The sequence below is a fragment of the Alligator mississippiensis genome, chromosome 5, assembly GCF_030867095.1.
Source record: "Alligator mississippiensis isolate rAllMis1 chromosome 5, rAllMis1, whole genome shotgun sequence".
Taxonomy (NCBI): Eukaryota; Metazoa; Chordata; order Crocodylia; family Alligatoridae; genus Alligator; species Alligator mississippiensis.
The window spans coordinates 44,444,188-44,460,713 of NC_081828.1; the positions used below are offsets into that span (position 1 = coordinate 44,444,188).

At 39.6% G+C, this 16,526-nt stretch overlaps 1 protein-coding gene across 3 annotated transcripts in view; it reads right to left on the minus strand.

Annotated features, from left to right (window-relative positions):
- SUCO (SUN domain containing ossification factor) overlaps positions 1 to 16,526 on the minus strand; it is a 68,483-nt gene that overhangs the window by 34,347 nt on the left and 17,610 nt on the right. For 2 of the 3 annotated variants that reach the window (XM_059728280.1, XM_059728279.1), the window contains exons 2-7: positions 14,623 to 14,728; positions 12,932 to 13,036; positions 10,133 to 10,281; positions 5,644 to 5,784; positions 5,283 to 5,433; positions 1,601 to 1,700 (exon numbers count right to left, since the gene is read on the minus strand). In XM_059728280.1, coding sequence (XP_059584263.1) covers positions 1,601 to 1,700; positions 5,283 to 5,433; positions 5,644 to 5,784; positions 10,133 to 10,281; positions 12,932 to 13,036; positions 14,623 to 14,728 — 752 coding nt within the window. The remainder of the gene's footprint in view (positions 1 to 1,600; positions 1,701 to 5,282; positions 5,434 to 5,643; positions 5,785 to 10,132; positions 10,282 to 12,931; positions 13,037 to 14,622; positions 14,729 to 16,526) is intronic. The other variant, XM_059728281.1, reaches the window with a different exon arrangement.

Below are 16,526 nucleotides of genomic sequence, written 5' to 3' on the forward strand. Positions count from 1 at the left end.
GGGTATAAGTTATAATATTTTTTTCCTTCAAGTAATGCGTACTGAAGTTTAAACCAGGTTACAGAAAGAAGATAAATTGGTAGAGGGGGAAGGAGGTGCCTCAAAGAAAAATAAAACAAATAATAACCACACATGCCTCAAAGTTTCTTGCTTATTTATATGAGGGGAAATAGGATTTTAAGTTGAAGCTTTTCATGGATGCCACTTTCTTATTCAGTTGCAATGCCACAGGCATTATGTAGGACAATCAAAGCAAGTGGCAATAAAGTTTATTCCATCCAATACCCTCTATGCATTCGTTCTTAGAAAAGAGCCAGTTAAACACTTTATATATATATTACTTGGTCCTTCTGTAGCCCTCCAGCTGAAAATTCCAGGATTAACCATCAAATGATGAACCAACACAGGGCTTAGGGACAGGCAGAAAAATTTCTAAATATTTGTTAGCTTTGAGATGCAACCTTAGAGTCCAGTTATTATTGGACATGTATTTCTAGGATGGTAGGAAGCACCAGGTCACTTGAGCAAACAAGGATTCCCCTGTCACAATTCTACAGGACTACAGAAAGGTGTGGCATTTATGCCAATTGTGTACATAATGTCACTGTAGTTTTATAACAAATATATAGTTATAACAACAGAAGTTACACACACACACACACACACACACACACACACACACACACACACACACACACTAGTTCAACCAGGGAGGATCAGAAGTAAAAAGGTAGGCAAGGGCATGTACTCTCAAAGTAGTTTAAAAAGCTGGTGCCATCCAGGCCATCCATCAATTTATAGGTAGGGACCTAACAAATTTGAGATTTTTTCATTGAAACTATAAAATTGGTAGGTCCCTGTGCAAAAGCATACAAATGGCCAGCAAGCAAGTTGCGGAGGCGGGGGGCCATAGTTCTGCAGAAAGAGAAAAGGGTGTGAAGTCCTGGCATCCTGAAACACAGGGGCGAGGCGGCTGGCTTTGTGACAGAGCATGGTAGGCCCCCGCTCCTGCCTCCCACCTCTCCCCCCAATTGGCCAAGAGTCCCCAGAAGTCCTGACCCCCACTGGAGACTGACAGATGTCAATCTCTGGGGAGGGGCAGGACTTCCAGGGCCCCTTGGCCAGAGGCATGGGGGGGGGGGGGGGGGGGGGGGGGGGGCCTACCACACTCCACTGTGGAAGTGGCACCTGACATCATGCCAGGACCATGAAATCTGGAGGCAGGACCACAGATTAGGTAGGTCCGCATTTATAGATGATAGTAAACCTACACCAGCATATGGATTTCAGTGTCACACAAAAGCCCCAACTAATACAATTAAGTTGAAATCCTTATGATTTTGATATTTTTAAAGATACACTGACAAAGTGCTAAGGTCCTGCTACTTTGTTTAGGGATGACTAAAAAAGTTAATAAGAAAGTAAGTTATCCATTCTTGATTTAGAGAACTTCAGTCAATTAATAATTTTTAGCTTAAAATGACTACTCAAAATTCAGAGTGGATTTCCATTTTCTTTTAATTCTAGACAAAATGAGTAAAAAGGTGCAGCAGAATAAGTCCTCCATATTTAGATCTAAGAAATTAATCCTGGAACTTACTCTTTTCTTTTTCTACTTCCATAACTTGCTTCTTCCATTCATCAAATGTTGGAATGTCTCCTGGATCCTTTGGGTCAACTTCGCCTGCTTTATAATCTTTCTGCAAAAGCCACACAGGATTTGTTTCCAGATACCAACATTAAAACAGAGATGAACTGCAGTGCTTTCAAAATGACAAACTAATATTTCAACCAAGTAATTGAGATAAAAAAAAAAAAAAAAAAGTTTCTTAAAATATAAAACCCCACAAGTAAAGTGGTAGCAACTCTTAGTGGACTACACATTCAGGTGCATTTTACACACACACGTGTAGTCGCAGCCTGTATGAATGAATGAAATTTATTAAATAAATAAATCTTAAAAAAAATTCATTCGTGATACAGGCCATGTCTACACATGTGCTTTACTGAGGAGTAGACCAATTAGCTGTGGAGTAAAGCATCACCTTCTACGTGTGCAATGCTATTAGGCCACAATAAGCTAATTAACACTGCTGTAATACAGTACTGTTTGGGACAGTACTATTTTATGGAGAAGCAATTAACTGCAATTAAAGACATATATAGGATGCTGACTACAAGTGTAAATTGAGCCCAGTAAGCCCAGCCAGCAGCATCTCAGACTCCTGCCTGCCACCTAGCCACATGACTGCACTTTCAGCACCCTCATGCCTCAGCCAGCCCCTCCATCACCTGGAGCCACCACCCAGAGCACAGGGCAGAGCAGGGCAGAAGCAGCCCTGTCGTAAGCTGCTCTGCCACGGCTCAAATTGCTGCTGCCCTGGGCTCATGTATAAACACTGCACCTGGGAGTAGTTTACTCTGGCTCAAAATGCTTTGGAGTTTTTTGCTTCGAATTAAATGCATGTGTAAACGCACCCACCAAGTACTTTTTTATGGCTATGGAACAAACACACTTAAAAGGGGACTACAAAGTATTACTCAATGAACACTTAACATTTTCCTGATTCAAATCTATGCAATTTCCACTTACCAAGAGAGCATTTCCTTCCCATCTAAGTCAAAACAATCCTTGCTTTTACTGGTCAAGACCTGCATTTAAGGGACATCGGGCATGTCTACACATTCATTACTGCACTGTAGTAACAGGTACTAACTTAATGCACTGTAATCAGCACTACTACACAGTAGCACCAGCACATGCTTTTTTGTGACACTGATTCTGCTGTGTGTTAGCACTGTTTTTGCCTGCTGTTTTAATACACAGTAGAATTACTCTACTCTGCATTTAGAGTCTTGTGTAGACATGCCCACTCAGAACCTTGGAACTAAAAATCTTGCTAAAACCTAAATTGTAGTAAGTACATTCTTTACAGTACTTTATTTAGCCTTTCATTACCAGGAAATATTTCAGTTAATTTTATTATCCATTAAGTTTGATAAATCTAAATGGAAAACACATTTTAGCTTTGTTAGAAACACGTAAAACTCTACTAGATTCCCGAAATGGCTTAATTATCAGCTTATTTTTATACAGAAAGTTCCTTTAAAAGTATACTTCTATAAAATCCTTAGAAAATAATGAATGAATATGACCATGCTGTTAAATGCAAAGCAGGTACACAGAAATTCCATTTTATTGCTAGTATTTCCAAGGTAATTCCTCAACAGTTGCTTTGTAAATGCACCCTGTCTAAATTTAAGCAAAAAGGCTGACTATGAATTTTCATGCAACTGTCTTTTACAGCCAGAACTCTTCAAAACAAAAATGGGTCATAAATTATGTTCCACAGCACTGGTTTTAAAATAACTCCAGTTTGCATTTCAACGTCATGTTTTTAGTTGTTGAACTTGGGGGGGGGGGGGGGGGGGAGAGGAGAAAGTGTGCAACATCTTAGGTGGACTTTGTTAAAAAATTAGCGCAAAGCACATCTTTACATACATGATCTATTTGGGATATGTCACCATTTCCCCTTAAATATTCTTCCTGTTTGCCTTGGACAGTAAGAAGTTTATAAAATTAATCCCTTCCTCCTCCCACTCGGTTTTGGCAATGTACAATGTTCAATCCAAAACCCAAGCTACAAATTTTCTATGACCATAACCAAAAAAAGATCAAGGCTGTGAAGTTCAATGTCACAGTCTTTAAGGTGATTAAATATTTTAAAGATAGCATTATCTTAAACATTCTGAATAAATTATTTCAGAACTATTAGAAATCCATGTCTATCAACAAGGAAAATATTCTTATAATAACTATGCTCTGAAGATCATACAAATCTCTTCTATACTTTTGCTTGCAAACTGCAAAGAATATTCAATTAGGTAGGAAAAAATTTAGGGACCTACTCAAGGTCAAAATGCAATGCCATGGCTGCTACAGAAAAGTGTTTTCTATGGTGCATCACATATCACTCATTTGATTTGCCCCCCCCAAGTTTGAAAAGAGTATTAATGAAGTTAAATTCCCTTCTCTTAAATGGGAACAGGAAACTCTACAGGATTGCTGCTGACACCATATTTAGAAAAGGTTTACAAAAGTAAGTACCCAAAACCGAACACTGAAAAGGAACAGGACCAATAATTTTATTCCTGCCTTTAAGTTTTATGCAAACTCATTTACAGTCTAATTTGTTCTCTCCCGTGTCACCAGTAAATGTTACACATACATAGAAAACTCCAAGATACAATTTCTCGAAGAAAGCTAAGAATCACAAACATTAATCAAGAAAAAAATTTAAGCCACACAATGTATAACAATAGATAAAATGCATATGATGAATAGGATAGATTATAAGGAGTCATACGACTTCCTTTAGACTACTTGCCTTCTACAAATGTCCTGCCAAGCATGATGTTCAATCATTAGAAACAGCTGAAGGCTGTGATAAGGCTGGGCCCTTGGATGGGAGGGTATGTCATCAGAAATCTGTGTTTTATCTTTAGTTGCTGTTTAGAAGAACTCTAGCCCAAAAAAATCTGAACTGGTAAAGAAAAGCTTCTCATCTGAAAGAACGGTATTTTTCTTGTTCAGCTAAAATGATTTTTAGGCCAAAACTAACATGTGGTAAGCGTGCTGTGAACCCCAGCTGACTGCAAAGACAGCTAAAGAAGAGAATTGTAAATGAAATCTGAAAAGTAAAAGCAACTCAAGTACCATTCAGACACATTTCTCACTAACTAAATGTCTCTAGCACTTTCTAGATCCCTTCCCCAATATCCATTTTGAACAGGACAAAAGGAAAAACACCATTTAACATCCAAAATCTTTGCCTGCTGGAAGTAAGCCTCATTTTTTGCCCAGTACTGTCCTTCTAATTATTAAAAAAAGGGAGAGAGCACCTCATTCATCACCCTCCTTGGAAGTTTTTTTGTTTTGTTTTGTTTTTAATTTCAACAGCATCAGTCCACAGTCTTGTCTTTATTGAATCATCTTGCAAAGAACATCAGACACCTTCAAGGACATCAGACAAGCTATAACTCAGATGACTGCACTATTTCTTAAGAATTAATGTTTTCTTCATTTTACAACAAAAGAAGGGAAATGAGAGTCTGATAATTCTACTGGACAAGCAGGGGAAGGGTTTCCCCCCCCCCTTCTCTTTTAAAAAGAACAGCAAGAAAGGGAAAGAAAAAAAGAGGTTGTTTTGCAATTTATCTTAAAACTGGTTGTATTTACTTATCATTCATGCCTTGGAAGGATTTTAAGTTACATAGCTTACCTCCCGTTTTAAGTTATCTGAAGCATTCAAAGCAGATTTCTGCTCATCTGCACTTTTCTCAGTTGCTGAAACTTCTGATTCAAACTCTGATTTAGTCTTCTTTCCTTTACCATGTGAAGAGGAGATATTCTCTATATGTTGACCCACAAGGCTGAAAACACAACAATATTAGAAGTTAGCACCTAATCATATTAAAGCATTGTTCAGTCTTCACATAGTATTTTATACACAATACAAATATATACAGAGATGGAGACAGAAGCAAGCAGAGCATGTGAAGGACTATATGTTGCAAGGCCAGCACAGCAAAGGAAATGTTATTTTAAAGTCATTCAAGCTCATAACCTACTTCAATACTCACCCCTCTGGTGGACTGACAAAAGAGGAAGGCTCACTCTGAGGGTCAGCCTCAAGTGCCCCACCAATATCACAGTCAGGTTCTGACTGCTCAGCTTCATTAGAGCTGACTACAGGAATATCAGCACTGGAATTTTCTATTGCACTGAAGGGAAAGAAATAATATGCTTTTTACCCTTCTGGTATTATAAGTACATGCTAATCAAAGAGGTAAATTAATTAAGCTATTTGAGAGCCAATATGTACAGTACCATAAAAATGTCAGTCAGGCTTAAGAGGATGGAGACTTGCAACATGTTTTTTGAACCACATTCTCAAACCTACCAATCGTAAGAAAAATATGCACCTCTCCCCTCATTTGCCACAGTGCAAGCAGCAGCACACAAGACCTACTCTCAAATCCCAAGTTTCCTTTAAGGCAACTCATACTAGAGCAGACAGTACATTTACAAGACAAACTACTCAATCTTATGTCAGACATGTTTCATTAAATATATAGGAAAGGAGCTGTAGCCAGCTAATTCGTGAAATTCTCAGGGCCAGCCCCGATAGAAAAAACAACAACACCACTCAGAGCCACTGCAGGCACCAGTCCTAACATAATTATAGGGTCCTTACTGGATCACAAGTCAGAAACAGATAAAGCAGTGTTCTGCTATGTCTGCAAGAGGCAGCATGACAGCACAGGGATGTCAACAAAGCCAGAGTTCTCTCCTACACAAGGAGAGCCCTCTTCTGACTAAGTAAAGGTCTATAATCTTTCCAAATCCTACCTGAGCAGCAGAAAGGGTTTGCAACCTAGCCAAAGAATCCTGCCCAAAATTTTCTTTTTGTTTTGTTTTCAATCACTGGGATGTGAATTTGCACTTGCTGAGTCCAAAGAAGGACAAAACAAATTGAGTGGCAAGGCTAGTTATCTGCCTTTCAAAAGAAGGAGCGGGGGAAAAAGTGAGACAAGTGACAACTTCTGTTGGGTTTTAGTTCAAGTTTCACACTGGTCTAGAACGGGGACAAACCAGAAGAGAAAACCTTTACTCCGTCTTGCTCAATTCTGCACTAGAATTCTGCACCCAGGGCAACATGAACCTTGTCACTCCAATATCCTGACACCAAGCTGCAAAATGCTTTACCAAGAAGCATGTCAGCAATTTAAATGCTGATCCTTCCAGTCTATTTGTTACAGCCACAATCATAAAAGCAGCAACAAAACAAATTCAGAGCAAACATGGCAAATTCCATATGAAAGAAGCTAACAGGGAGAATATGACATCCCAAACCTCACTTTTTTGCTGAGGAGTAAAGAGATTTGATTCTTTAGGGCACAGAGTATGAACTCCTTATGGAGTTCAAGCACTGTTAAAGTTTACATCTAATGTGAACTTAACAGATGCTTTTTTTTTTTTTTAAATCCTTTGCTCACACAGCTAAATGCATCATGCCTTTGGCACTCAGGACTGTTAAATCCTAAATTTTATTAAAGTTGAACATTATCTTAATATTAAATTGCTGGGTCTATTCTTGCCTCTAAAAGATTGCCCAGATGAATTAACATACAAAATGTTAACAGTGATAATTAGGAATTGATCAATTATGGTTTGCATATTAACCAAGAACTGGAAGCAGATTATTTCCCATTAGCTTCAAATGAAAAGTTTCAACAGAAAAATTCCCAGTTACAATAGCAAATGTCTAAGAGTAACACCAACTTCATTTCCCCCTCCTTCTCTTCCCCACCACCAAGTTTCAAATGCATACACATCTCTTCTCCTCACTGAGGGCCAGTAGAAGGCAAGGCAGAAGAGACGGACCTATCCTTGAGTTTATAGGATCATAATCTTTTGTCTTAACCAGATAGTACATATAGTATTTCTGAAAAATTCTCTATAATTAATCTCAGAATAGAGTTGCATCATGATCTCTTCCATGCCCAAAAGGGACAAGTTGTTCAGCAGTAAAAATAGGACTGAGGAATAGGAATGGCTTTCAAAAGTATGCATGTGGAGGCTGTAAGGTCCAGTACAAGAATGGAAAGAGCAGCTACAATGGAAGTTTGCAGACCAGAATTCTTCCAACAGCAATTTAAAGACAACTTAAAAACAAAAAAACCAAAAAACCAAACAAACCAAACTTTAGGACTTTTATTGTCCGCTTCCATGCACCCACATTTTTTTACATTGTCAAAAAATGTATTACCACTGACTGCACCCTCACATTTCAAATCAAATCCAATCTGCAAGCACATACTCCTCTGATTAAAAGATAGTCACCTTGTTCTGCCTCCTGTGTTCAGTGTTGCCAAACCCCAGCATACAAAAACAAAAGAATCACACCTCCAGAAGTTAAGATTGCTTCTTAAAAAATGCCCTAATTTGAGTCTTTATGCTCAATTTCAGCATTTCCCCAATTGTAACAGCTAAAATTTTAAGAGGTGAAACAAACTTTCTATGAAGTTAACTCCAAAAGCTGATGGTTTTCTTTAAACCTCCAAGAACTGACCTACAAAAAACAAAAAAAAAACAAAAACGAACAAAAAAACCCCATACCTCACAAGAACTAACAATTGTAAATCTCACAGTGATGAATCAGACAGAATGATCCAAGATACATTTCAAATTAATGTTATTTGTTATGCTTAGGTTTGCTTTACAAGAACTTTAAAGCCAATTTCTGAATGCTTAATTACCCCACCGTCTCAAATTGCTAAGATTTTTCTTCCCCCAACCACTGCAATAAAAGAATTTATGAGCACCAATAGACCTAACAATGATGGGTCAGCAGATAGGTTTTATCCTTCAAGAGAAGAAATTTGCTGGAATTTTTTCGTGTCTTTAAAAAAAAGAAAAAAAAAGAGTGGAACTTAAGGTATCTGAATATTTTTTCTGACTCGTTAAATTTAATGAAACCAGTTTATTTCCAAATTTCTTTTAATGTATATAGTCAGTGATTAAGAGAAAATTAGTCTAAGCTTGTGATACATGGGTGGGGAGCGAGGAGTACTTTGGGGGGGGGGGGGGGGGGGGGGGGGGGATAAATCAAGCTTGTGTACCAGGCTTAGCCTTGGAATTTTAGATTGCGAGTTTTATAATGCTCTTCACTTTTTTCTTGCTAGTTTCTTGTATGTCATATTGAAGGCAGTGAGAAGAGCAAAGGCACATAACTTCTGGTAGTTCAGTGAGTGCTCCAACAGCCATTAACAAATCAATGCACGTTCCCCTGAGAGTTTGAACATCAGGACAAGTGTTACCCAATTTTTACACAGGATTTCGAAATTTGGTTTAAGAGGAAACTTGGTCTTTTACCACCAGTACAATTTAGGACTACCCTACTGGAGTTGCTTAGAAGTAGGAAATCTGAAAGACTTACCCTCAAAAGGAAGCACAGCCCACCAGTGAAACTGCTGAAGTGCTGTTCCTGCCCTACTTACCAGCACAAACATGAAAGCCCTTTATTGTTGCATCCACAAGAGGATAGCCATTTGTTTCCCCTGGGACAAGCAGCAGGGGCACACTTTGTGCTGCTGCTACTTGTCCCTGGGGAACACCTGTGTCATGTGTGCTGTGGCACATGGCAGGTTACCCTGGATGGGGTAGGGGAAGCTGGGGCCAGCAACTGTGTTGGCCCCAGCAGCTTCACCTGGGGTCCTGCCAAGGCTGTAGCCACTACAGGGAGCTTGGCCAGCAGCCAGAGCATGACTGGCCAGTCAGGCTCCAGTTTTGGGCAGCATGTGCTGCTGCTGCTACATGTACCACCCCCACTTGTTCTTGGTGTAGATTTTTTTGACCCCAAGCTCTCCCAGGGTCAGCACCCCCCCCCAAAAAAACCCCCAAACAAACCTAAAAAACAAGAAACCCAAAACAAAATCCCACCACTGAAAGTGCACATGCAGGGGCTTCCTGCGCTGCTGTGTGTGTAGCACTGCAGACGGGTCTGTGGCACCACATACTGCATTCATCTGGATGCAGCCTATGAAGGCAAAATGGCCTTACAGGAAAGAAAGGAAGACTTGTACTATTCAAATGGATTAATCTACATAGAACATATTTAAAGCCTGCTACTTTGATAAAAGAGTCTACTTGCGTCTCAGTATTCATCATTGTAGTGATAAATCAGAACAGTTTTGACTAGAGACAAGCAAACTATTCTGAAGACATGCATTATTAGAAGTGACAGTATTACTCTAGCCTTGCTGCAATGAGCCAGCATATAAAGTGTCCCATGTACTTAAGTTTGCAAAACAAGTTTCTCCAATTTAACACAATGAAAATAAAGCTGCTACCATGTAGATTTGAGAGTGATTACATGCTTTCAAATGATGTTTTCTTACAAAACTATAGAGTTGCGAGAACATTATTACTGAAATCAAACTAAATCCCCAACATTTAGAGTGTTACTAATTCTTCTCTAGTACATTTAAAATGGTGCCTTATTAAATGAGGAAATATCATTTATGCTTATAAAGACCCAAATGGTAGGGGAAAAAAAGACCGGCTTACTCAGGATGCGAGACTGGAGAGATCTCTGAGGTAGATGGACTGGAAATGTTTTCAATGCTTGCAGCTATACTAGAAGCAGCTTCATTTAAGTCTACTGAAGGTAGTGGTGTCTCAGCCTCAGGCAGACTTAATTCCCCCATTTCTGTGGTCTGTTTGAAATATTAACAATCAGAGTAAAAGTTTGAATCATTCCTGGTAAACAAGCTTGTTTAAGTGTACATTTTTCCTCTAATTATATAAAATAGAACCTAAAAACATGTATTACTAAACTCAAGGACCAATGACCACCCCCCCCCACCAATGTACAGGCAGAGCAAAACTCTGACATAATAAGAATGAAAAAAAAAAAAAAAGAAGTTCCTTTGGGACATTTAAAAACTAGCTTTAGAAATTACAATAGGGATATTGTTTTGCAAATCTTAGAAATAATATTAATAACAACAATATCCCCATTCAAATATTTGTCATCATCATCAAGACCATTACAAAAATAGATCTGAATTTGAGTTCTATAGGAATAAACATATTAAAAAAGTCACAGATTTGGTTCAAAGTAATGCTTCAACAGAGGAGAACATATTTTAGACCCATTTTGCATAAAGAAAAGGAGAGAGAGTTAAATAAAACTTGTCAGTCACACAGCCAGTGATGCAGATGGGAACTACCTAGAATTCTAACTCCAAAGCTTCTGCTTTAGAATTGATTTATGTTTTAACTGAATGCAAAACTATCTGCATGAGGAAAGTGTGCATCTGATAAGTGCAAAGACTGCTGGATTAGACCAGACCATTTCCTTCAGCAACATCAACAACTGTCAGACAAATGTTACAAGTTACCAATAAGATTATCTTGGCTCAGGACAACGATCACAAAGGTTAGGAAGGATTTGCAATATACAGCTGTCACAATTAAAGTTTGATTGAAGTTATTTGCACAATTAAAAAAATTAGCTGTAACTAATTGTGACTTCAGTTGCACAGCTAAAACCTCAAAAAGTTATGCACAACTCAAAATTATGCAAAGTTATGCAGGTAGTGTGTATGGTTGGTGGGTGGGTGTGGGATGCGTGCGTGTTGGGGGGAATTTGTGAAGGTGTGGGGGGCCTGGGGAGGGGTTCTCACACACCCTGGCAGGATGCAGGATACCGGGGCTTTGGAGTGAGAGGCAGATGCAAACACCCCCCCCCCCCCCCCCCCCAGCATGTTGCTATCTGTCTGTGAAGGGCAGATCCAAGCTGGTGAGGGAGGGGGTGGGGCAGGGGCAGGCACAGCAGTGGATGAGGCCCTGGGGCCAGGAGGAGGGAGCTGCAGGAGGCTTGTCTAGGGGCACAGGGTGGGAGGGTGCAGCTTCCCACTCGTGCACACAGGAAGGCATGGAGGGAGGTACATGCCCCCTGGATTTGTGCGTGGGATAAAGGCAGGCTAGGGCTCTGCAGCCTACTGCCTTTGCCCCAGGAGCCACATGATACCATGCTGTGCTGTGCCTCCCAACACCAGGCAGGCAGGGGACACAGCATGGCCAGCACTCAGCTCCTGGGGTAAAGGCAGCAGGGTAGAGAGCCCCAGCCTGCAGCAGGCAGCTGGCCTCTGCCCCATCCACAAGTCTGGGGGGCACATGCCCCCCATGCCTCCCCTAGGGGTGCATGCAGCAGCAGAGAGCCATGCGCCCCCTCCCCAACACCACTGGATGAGCCTCCTGCAACTCCGTCCCATGACCTGCCCCGGTCCTGGGGCCTCATTTACCCCAGTGCCTGGCCCACTCCCTCCCTCACCATGGAAGCCTCGATCTGCCCCTACTATCCCTTCCTTCTCCTCCCACTCACAAGTTTACTGGCGCAGCATACGTGCTGTGACTGCTCAAGTGCATCTCTGACTGTGAGCACCTTTCCTTCACCCTGCCCTGCTGCTACAGCCTGGAGCTCATGCCCAGGCTGCCCTGTGGTGCTCTGCACTGCCACTCCTGCCCCGCTGGGCAGCCTTCTGCAGAGTGGAGCCCAGGTTCAGGTTCCAAAACCATGTGTTAATTAACATGCACACAATAAATTAAAAAACAGGAATCGATTAATGCATTACTTGCGCAAATGAACTGCGATTGATAGCCCTACCTTTAAACTCTACAAGAAAGAGTATTTTTATCAAGCTTTATCTTTTGGCTCAGAACGTATACAAGGTCTATCTAACAAAATCAAGTAACATTTTTTTTTTAAATCATTTTTTGTATTGGCAACAATTCTAACCATTTCGAGTACATGATCTACTATACTATCCATTGCAATTCAGCCCCCTTTACATGGGACCATAAAAATCCATTCAGAACATAAGAAATACTGCATCCTATCAAGTACAGAGGGAATTTAAGCAGACAGAGAATATTGTCGAGTCATAGATGAAAGCCAGAAGGGACCTTTAGACATCTAAGTCTGACCTATATACAGAGGCCTTAAATCATTGCCAAGTAATTCCCGCATCTAGCTCAGCAAGTTATAGGTTTAACCATGTTTTAGAAAGGCATACAATCTTGATTTAAAAAGGTTTCTAGGTGATGTATAGCCTGCAATTTCCTGGGAGAGTAACTGCAATGATTACCTGCCTTATTATATAGGTGTAATTTAAATAATCTAAATTGCCTAGCTCCCTGGTTCTCTTATCTGAGATTAAGCTTTCAGCAGACCCAGCCCCCATATTTTCATGGGAATGAAACACCATAATTATAAAACTCGAGACACAAGATGGAAGCTTCTGAAGTCCATGAAGCCTTTGAAAAAAATGCATCAAGGAAAATGAGTGAAATAAAGCTTGCCTGGTCATATTTTGTATCGCCAAATACATCTTCTCTGGGATAACTCTGTACACTTGAGTCCACATGTTCTAATGATTGAGTTCCAGTGGGTCTGCCCATTTCCTCCTAGTACATTACAAAGTAAACAACAATTTAATAAACATGTGTACCAATGATGATTCATCTTTTTATAGTCACCTAAACACTCAAGATAATCTGTTTTAAGACACACCTTGGAATATTTTACTTCCACTGCTAACACTCAATCAATCAATCAATCCTGGAGTTATGGCAGATTTGGAGAAATTCTCCACACAGTAAAACAATTATGCATAATAGGCTTTTAAGTTCTTGCTTGTACAGGAGAAAGTGCCAGTTTGTCAATTCAGTTCAGGAAGGGGTTTGTACTAACTGACAAACTGATTTAACACTTGCTTAAATCTATTTAGCTTGTGTTACATGGAATCTTCATGGAAATTATACAGAGTTATACTGGTTATGTACACACCTTCAAATGACCTGGGAGAATTTTCCTGGGTTTATTCTCCTGGCAGAAAAACTTACGTGGAGATACCAAAACAGACATTCAATTGCTGAGCCCATGAAGAGCAGAGAGCTTGTAGCACTGATGTTGTGCAGTGAGGGGGCCCCTTTGCAGACATCTCAGCATACTCTGCAGACTCCTTCAAGTCTGCCTGGAGACAGGTGGCAGCAATGCACAGGGCAGCCCTGACTGGCTAACAGACTGCCGGTATTTCCCTGCAGTACAATGTGGAGGTTGTGAAGGGTGTGTATTCTGGAGCAACAGAGTCCAGCAAGCAACATACCTGTCTCTAAGGCAGAAGTAGGGGGGAGAAACAAAGCACCATGGGATGCTGGCAGACTGTGCTGTGGCTTCTCTCAGAAGAAAAACCATGTACATGGAAGAGGCTTAAACCTTGTTGTTCCAATGTTATTTGTCCTCAAAAAGATCCATGAACATCTGTATACTCATGGTTTCTCCTGGGACAGCAACTCTCCCAAGAGAAACTGAACAACAGTGGCACATACAGGGCATATACAGACAGAGTTAGTGTGATATAACAGCACCTTGTGTATCATCTAGTATTGTTTTCAAAGAAGATTAAGCTATTCGGATAGTCTCTATGTAGGTAGTTTTAATTGTTTAAGTTTAATTACACTGCCATAACTTGACCAGTCGTCTTCCTGACCCCGCCACTGCAAAGGCTACAGAATAAAAAACATACAAAGGGACCAGCCTAAACTACTACATAACAGAAGGACACAACACCATGCTTTCATATACAGGCATTTTAAATACTGTACACTTGAGATGCACAAGCAGCTCACAGCAAAAGTAAGAGTATTAAAACATATGAATACTTATTATGCCAATCTAAGCATTCTGTGTACAATAGCACTAGTTCACATATTGCAACAACCACCTTTCTGCCTTTGTCCAATCAACCAACATAGCTGTTCTTCTCCCATTAGAACAAAGTTTAAACATAGGAAGACAAAAGCTGATAAACATTTGTCATATACCAGTTATGTAGTTGTCAGACCGCAAGTAGAATAACCCAAAGCATTTCTTTGTGTATTAACTAGCTCTAGCATTAAAGTGATTCAGTGATTCAGGAGTTTTTTTTTCAAATGCTCTGAGAAAACTAGCCTATTAGCAATAAGCATAGCTTGGAATCAGTTTACTGTACCTTTTCCTGGATGTTCTCATCCTCATTTGCCAGGGCACAATCATCTGGTGAGTACCGTAATGTAGGTGAAGAACTCTCTTTACAAAAGACATGCCAGCTAGGAAGCCTGTTAAAAATAAAAACAAAACAAAACAAAAAATCCAAAAAACCAGAAACTAAGAAACTCTGTTTCAAACTAACAAATATTTACCACTCTCTCCCCCTTAAGGTTTTTTCATTTATTCCCATGAGATACTTCAAGGTACGAAAAGTCTTGTTTGGCTACGTATGCTGTTTTGCTGGCAATATTAGGATATCTTAAAAGTTGAAATATCTCATAGCAAAATGGCCTAGAAAATAAGCTCCATATTTAAGAAGGCAGACAAATTTGCAATTAAATAGAATCTACAGATGAAACTGTTAATTCCTGTTCAGTGCCTTCAATCTGCTGTGTTCTAGTCTTCTTAGCTGTGCTCCAAGAACGTTACATTCTGAACCAAATAAAGCACTGAGTTTACACCAAAGCATCTATGTCAGGTCATCAAGTATCTCAAATATGGATGGCAGAAAATTTCTGTTCAAAGAAATTTTAGTTGCTTCATTTTGAGTAGTTCTCAGAAGTTTTAAATGTACTATCTATATACCTTTATAGAAATGTTAATACCAATGATAAAAGACAGTGCAAAGTAGGGCACTTCTACCCATCCAATGAATCTCTACCAACAAAAAGGCAAAAAGTCATTAAAACGTGAAGAGATACTTCAGAGTTGGTCTTTAAAAAGACAACTAAACACCCTAAACAGAAGCTGACAAGCTACAAACCAGTTACCTTTAGTTAATAAAGACTTCCTCTCTAAAAACTGAATCATCTTTAGTCACATAGCAGCTTAAAGTGTGGCTACATCACTGATTATTGCTAAGAAAAAAAATCAATGTACCGGGTTAAAAAAAAAAAAAGTACTCCGCTCTGCCTATGCACAGAACGTCAACTGACAAAAAACAGCATGCCTTTGGGCAGTAGCCAACAATAACATTCAAAATAGCAAAGATAACTATCGTATATAAAAGAGGACTTATTGTCATAGACAAACTGATGAATCAAAAAAAAAAAAAAATGTACTTTCAATCTGTTATCCGTCAGGTGAAGAACAGCACAGATCTTGCGCTACTCAATGAACAAATAAGTGGTAAATCAGTAGCTGGCTTTATCAATTTTGTTCCATGAGGCTCCCATTTTTTTCCCCCCCTACAAGGAAGCTACACTTTTTGGTGTTCTCGGGTATTGATTCTGTCAAGAAGTTTCAGGATAAACTAAACGCTCTGCAGTCAGCGCATCTGATCCAAACGTAAGTATAACAAAAGGCAAAGCAAATATTTTACTTTATTTACACAACTAGATGGAATACCTCTTTAATGTCCTAGGTAACATTTGCATGAGAGGATATTTAGGCCTGGAAGCTTGAAGATCAGATACTTTAGCTACAAGTAATCACATTTGACCTGGGAGAATCCAATTTCTCCTGGGACAAATTGTGATTGTTCAGACATTTATTCCATTGTCCTTAACTGGAAGGGTGATTTGTGTACACACCAATCCCATGACTTCTGTTCTGTGACAAACAGAGGAACAATTGATCCTAGGACAAAATGAGATACCTGTTCATACCAAGCCACGTACAGTTATGCTCAAGAAGGACCTGGATTGTGACCATTAGAACATACAAAACCAATTTTATTGCTTTACAAAAGAAAGAAACAAATTCTCTTTAGCAATACACATCAGTGAAAAATAAAAAGTCTAGGTGCTCCATTGAAGCATTTTTTGAAGTGTAATTAAATACCTCTCAGTGTCACTAACAGTTACTTCACTATAATTAAGGTATAGTAAAACTCTCTCTAAAACCCAAAGTTGTCTTATACTTCAG